The sequence below is a fragment of the Sinocyclocheilus anshuiensis genome, unplaced genomic scaffold, assembly GCF_001515605.1.
Source record: "Sinocyclocheilus anshuiensis isolate Anshui unplaced genomic scaffold, SAMN03320099.WGS_v1.1 scaffold813, whole genome shotgun sequence".
Classification (NCBI taxonomy): Eukaryota; Metazoa; Chordata; class Actinopteri; order Cypriniformes; family Cyprinidae; genus Sinocyclocheilus; species Sinocyclocheilus anshuiensis.
Genome location: NW_015540942.1, coordinates 1,830,391 through 1,836,164, shown reverse-complemented (window position 1 = coordinate 1,836,164; position 5,774 = coordinate 1,830,391). Strand labels below are relative to the sequence as shown.

The window sequence follows — 5,774 nt, the reverse complement described above, 5'->3', positions numbered from 1 at the left end:
CAGTGTTATCCAATCTCACTGAGTGGGTAGTGCTATGACAACAGTGACTGGTCTTCTTGTTGCGAGCTCCGGCCTACACCACAAAGGGGTGCAGATGGCTCGCACAGGACACTGGAAGGTGCAGCATCCATGGCGCTTTGGTAGGGATCCCAATTCATCGGTCACCGACGTGACTCGGAGTGACCGACTGAAAGAGAACGTCTCGGTTATGTATGTAGCCCTTGTTCCCTGAAGGAGGGAACGGCGACGTCACGTCCCATCGCCACGGCAGCTGTACCACCGCTGAGCGGCTGGGTCACCGGCTCGGCTCCTCAGCGAAAACCCGATATGCATTGCACCCGCTGCCTTTTTATGCTCACGCTGTGATCAGCGGCAGCTGGATGCAATCATCGCATGCCAATGTGCATTGGCTCATTTAGTTTACACTCAAAGTGGATTGGTCTCTCTAAGCGAGATCCCAATTCGTCGGTCACCGACGTGACATTTCCGTTCCCTCCTTCAGGGAACGAGGGTTACATACGTAACCAAGACGTTTCTCAGCACCATAAACATTTTAACTAAATCGGAGATGATACAGATAAAATAAAGAGTCTCATACATGTCCTTCACAGGGAGGAAGATGTGGAGGAATGTAATGCTCTAAGAGGAAAACCGGAAGGTATGTCTAAATGGTATGATCACAAATACTGTTCAACTTTGACTTGCTGTAGTGAGTTTACATCTTTACTTTTTATATTACAGCATCAAAGGCTATCACTCAAAAACGGCCTTTTATATTGAACCGATGGCGGCAGTTCTGGTTTGCACCGGTCACTTCGTTTCTAGGCAATGTGTTGATGTACTTCCTCTTCCTTTTCCTGTTTGCTTACATCCTATTGGTTGACTTCAAGCCCCCGCCTCCCAACGGACCCGCCCCCTCAGAGCTTGTGTTGTATTTCTGGGTTTTTACTCTGGTCTGTGAGGAGATTCGACAGGTATTAACAATCTCCATTGTGTTTACACACATTTCAATGCACTTGTTCAGTCGCTGAATCTTAATCTCCCGCTCAGACTTTTTTTGTAGGATCTACCACTGTAATTCAAAGGATGAAGTTGTACATCCAAGACATCTGGAACAAGTGCGACATCACGGCCCTCACGCTCTTTATTCTTGGGCTTCTCTGCAGGTTAATTCAGTGAAATCTGTCCTGTATATGTTCGTGCATGTGATTGTATTGGTTAGTGCATGTGCATTTTTGTTACAGAATGTTTCCGTGGACATATAATTTCGGACGTGCAGTACTGTGTGTCGACTATATGGTCTTCACGCTCAGACTCATTCATATATTTGCAGTTCACAAACAACTTGGTCCCAAAATAATCATAGTTGGCAAAATGGTGAGGAGTTTTTCATTTGGAATGTGCCCTAAAAAGTGCATATAATCCTGCTAAAGAGTGATTATGAACTCCACAGGTGAAAGATGTGTTTTTCTTCCTGTTCTTCCTGGGGGTGTGGCTAATGGCATATGGAGTAGCCAATCAGGCACTGCTGTACTCCTACGACTCTCGTCCTGGTTGGATAATTCGGCGCGTGTTCTACAGGCCATACATGCACATATATGGGCAGATACCACTGGATGAAATTGATGGTATGTGTGTGTATGTCTGTCTCTGTGTCTCTGTTGTGTGTTATTTTTGCTATACAGTTCCATCACAATATACCTTTCAAAACTTTGGGGTCTGTCTATATGAAATTCTGTTTTCTATCGAAAGTCTATTTTTTGTAACAATGTAAAAAGTCTTTACTTTTACTATTGATCAATTTAATGCATCCTTGCTGAATAAGAGTAGTACTTACTGACCCCAAGCTTTTGTACTTTTAGCTGATTTGATTGATTCTGTTGTAATAAGTTTTGTTCTTTGACTCTAGCTGACAAGCGACATGAGAAAGTGTGTACAGACAACGTCACGCTCATCCATCAGGGGGCGGAGCCATGCCCACAGTCTGATGCTAACTGGCTGGTTCTTATTCTGCTGTCAATCTACTTGTTGGTCACCAATATTCTGTTGGTGAACTTGCTCATTGCAATGTTCAGGTAAAAAACTACACCTTCAACACTGATCTAACATCAAATGTCTTCCTGTTTGTTTTTAAAACAATGATTTTATATGGACTTAGCTGTTAACTGGCAAATGTTACATGGAACATGACTGGATATAACTGCAAGATGTTAGATTGCTAGATTTCTCCAAAAGTTAGTTCCATGGCCACTTATGCACAAGGAGGTGGAGTGTTTATTAATTTGTAAATATTTTGAAATTGCTTAGTTAAATCACATTTGAGTTAGAATTTGCATCTGTGTAGTAAAGAGTTTATGAAAGCAATAAGTATTTGTTATTGGCTGATATTACAAATGTTTAGTTGATATATACAAGAGTTGAAATTTTTTTGGGTCAGTAAGATTAAAAGAAATTAATACTTCTATTCAGCAAGGATTCATTAAACTGATCATACGTCAGTAAAGACACTTATAATATTCCCAAAAAAATTTCAAATAAAATATTTAATATAAAGGCTGTTCTTTTGAAATTTCTATTCATTAAATAATCCTGAAAAATGTGTCATAGTTTCCACAAAAACATTCAGCAGCACAACTGCTTTCAATATTGATACAAATAAGAAATGTTTCTTGAGCAGCAAATCAGCATATTAGAATGATTTCTGAAGGATCATGTGACACTAAAAAATGGAGTAAAGATGCTGAAAATTCAGCTTTGCATCACAGGAATAAATTACATTTTAAAACATATTCATACAGAAAACTTATTTTAAATGTAAATATATTTGAAGTATTATTAAATATTATATTACTGTTATATTACTAGTTTTACCCAATATTACTGTTTTAACAGTATAAAAATTGTTTTTTATCAACCTTTGGTTGATTGATGAGCATAAGAGAGTTCCAAAAACAATAAAAAATATTACCGACCCCCAAATTTTGAACAGTATGTGTCGATTGGATATATATCAGCTGATAATGGATTTTCAATTATTCATGATCATTTCCCCTATTTTATATATATTTAAATAACTTTTGCCATCATCTAATGCTCACTTAAAGTTGAGCTAAATCTTTAGCAAACCTTGAAATGCATATCCATGATTCATACTTTACATTATTATGCCTTGAGTAGCATTTAATACAGTTAATTTTATTTATAGTGTCTTTTATTTTTTACATTTTTATACAAAATAGTATAATAGTATTTAGTATAATAGCAAAATAGTATTATGAAAATAATAATCAGCTTCGGTATCAGACAGAATTGTATTATTGGTGTATCCCTAGCAATGAAAGACTAGTGGCAGAAGGGGTCCATTTGCTGCTACATTATTCTATTAACAATACACAGTGGCGGCTCCAGGATTTTTTTGTTGGGGGTGCTAAGGGGGGGCTTAACAGTTCAGAGGGGGTGCTAAAAAACTAAATAAATTGAGTGAAAGTAATGAACGCCTATAAGCTTCAGCTATCTAAACAGCATGCAAATTCAGCCACCTTGTGTATTTTTATATACAGCAGCTTCGAAAAAGATATTTTAAATTTTTTTACTGTGGTATTAAACTTCTCATATGCCACTGTTATTGGTAATATAACTTCGAATGCCAACTGCCAAATATGACACTTACAAGTTAATACAATTTATGAACGCACATAGAAAAGAGAGAAAGTAGGGATTTTTTCTTTATTCATTGTTTTATTTTATTTTATTTTATTTTACACATATCTATTTGGTCATTTTTTCTGACCATCAAGTGTCAGTCACTCTCAATGCCAACTGGCAGGAAAACATGTTAAATTCTAACCATTTTTTACAATAGATAAAGTGCCGACAATTCATACAACTATTTCCACACAGTGGCATAACGGACGGGCACGCAGAGCACGCACTGGTCGCGGGGCCCCGCGATAACCTCCCCGTGCTGAGTTGCGTCGTATCATGTGTTGACGATAGCGAGAGATATTGTCAAAAGCATCAACAATTGGCAATATTAAGAGGATTTAGCATGTCCAATTAATATAGGCCTGTTACATTCTTCTTATTATTAGGCCTATCATTATTATTAGGTTACTTTTATTATTAAATTATCTATTATTATTAAATTACATGAAATTATTGCCCCGCATGACGCGCTGTGAGGATAATTAAAGTTTAGGCTATTAGCTTACTACTCATTGAAAATGTTTTTTAAAAGTTTTTTTTTTAACAGGTCTATTAATTTATAAAATGAATTATAGGCCTATAATTAAAATGATTAACACTGCAGTCATCAATGAAAATTAAGAGCAGCTTTATTTCGTGCACCGATTTTCAAAAACAACCTGTTTAATGAGAAATACGTTTCTTCTCATGTTTTTCACTATACAGGACTCAAGAGAAATATTAAGGGAATACGTTCATGCAGCGTTAGAAAGCTCCGTCAGTTTTTTTACTTTCACTTTCTCTATTGACTGACGTTCACCGGCATAACTCTTGTTGCTTGACCCCTCCCCCGTAATATCAATTGTTTATAGGCCACATATTAGGCCATTTTTTTAGGGTTTTAATGTTTAATTTTTGATGTTAATGAAAGTGACACCAAAAAATAAGAACATTATTAGGAAATGGTTGGGGGCTGTGCCGGGGCTAAGCAAGTTTCTGATGGGGCTATAGCCCCGTCAAGCCCCGCCCTAGTGACAATACAGCACAGCCTCTCTAACCATATCGCTTAGTATGATTGTGTGTTTATGTTATTTGTCTACAGTTACACATTCAATAAAGTTCAGGAGCACAGCGATGTGCACTGGAAGTTCCAGCGCTACAACCTGATCGCGGAGTACCACTCGCGCCCCTGCCTTTCCCCGCCCTTCATCATCATCTCCCACCTCCATATCTTCTTCAAAAGAGTAATTCAGAGATTGCCCTCCAATAAGAACCAACACTTTAGTACGTTCTGACATATACATCACATGATCCTACATTATACACAGAGTCTCATTTGCAAGGTTTGTAAAGAGATAGTTCAGCCATGAAAATCCTGTTATCGTTTACTTTCCCTCATGTCGTTCCAAACCTGTATGACTTTCTTTCTTCTGTGGAACTTTAAAGATATTCTAAGAAATGCCTCATAGTTTTTTGTCCACAAAATGGAAGTCAATAGTCACCAAAACTGTTTGGTTACCAACTACCTTCAGAAAAGAAAGTCAGAAAGAAAGAAAGAAAGTCATACAGGTCTTGAATGTGACATGAAGGCCACGAAGAGGGCATGAAGAAGAGTAAATAATGACAGGGTTTTCATTTTTTGGAGGAACTATCCCTTTAACCCTGAGGCGTGTCTTTTTCCTTAGTGTTGGACCTGAAAAGCAAAGAGGCCAGTTTGCTGAACATGTGGGAATCGACGCTGAAGGAGAACCTGCTTTCCATGCAGGGCAAGAAACAAAGAGAGTGTGACACGGAGCGGCTAAAACGCACCTCCACAAAGTCAGTCACTCCTATCACTGTTCTTTCATACTCTCAGATCAACAATTACCAACTTATTTTACATACTTCAAATGTGAATTTTAGAAAAGATGAGTGAGTGGGGAACATATCCGTCACTGACAAGTAGATCTGTATGTAATACACACCCGGGGCGGGGGCATTTAGTAACCTTGGAGTGGCGGCTCTCGTTTCACGTTTATGTGCGTGTGAAGGGGGGAGACATGGAGACTGTCAACGCCTGCTGAATCAGGCACCGGCATCTTGAATGTCAG

General features: G+C 38.3%; 1 protein-coding gene across 1 annotated transcript in view; it reads left to right on the top strand.

The window, feature by feature from the left end:
• trpm4a (transient receptor potential cation channel, subfamily M, member 4a) overlaps positions 1-5,774 on the top strand; it is a 23,881-nt gene that overhangs the window by 16,034 nt on the left and 2,073 nt on the right. The window contains exons 18-25 of the mRNA XM_016487774.1: positions 612-658; positions 742-974; positions 1,051-1,166; positions 1,245-1,377; positions 1,454-1,628; positions 1,910-2,075; positions 4,787-4,968; positions 5,370-5,502. Of these exons, the coding sequence (XP_016343260.1) occupies positions 612-658; positions 742-974; positions 1,051-1,166; positions 1,245-1,377; positions 1,454-1,628; positions 1,910-2,075; positions 4,787-4,968; positions 5,370-5,502 (1,185 nt within the window). The remainder of the gene's footprint in view (positions 1-611; positions 659-741; positions 975-1,050; positions 1,167-1,244; positions 1,378-1,453; positions 1,629-1,909; positions 2,076-4,786; positions 4,969-5,369; positions 5,503-5,774) is intronic.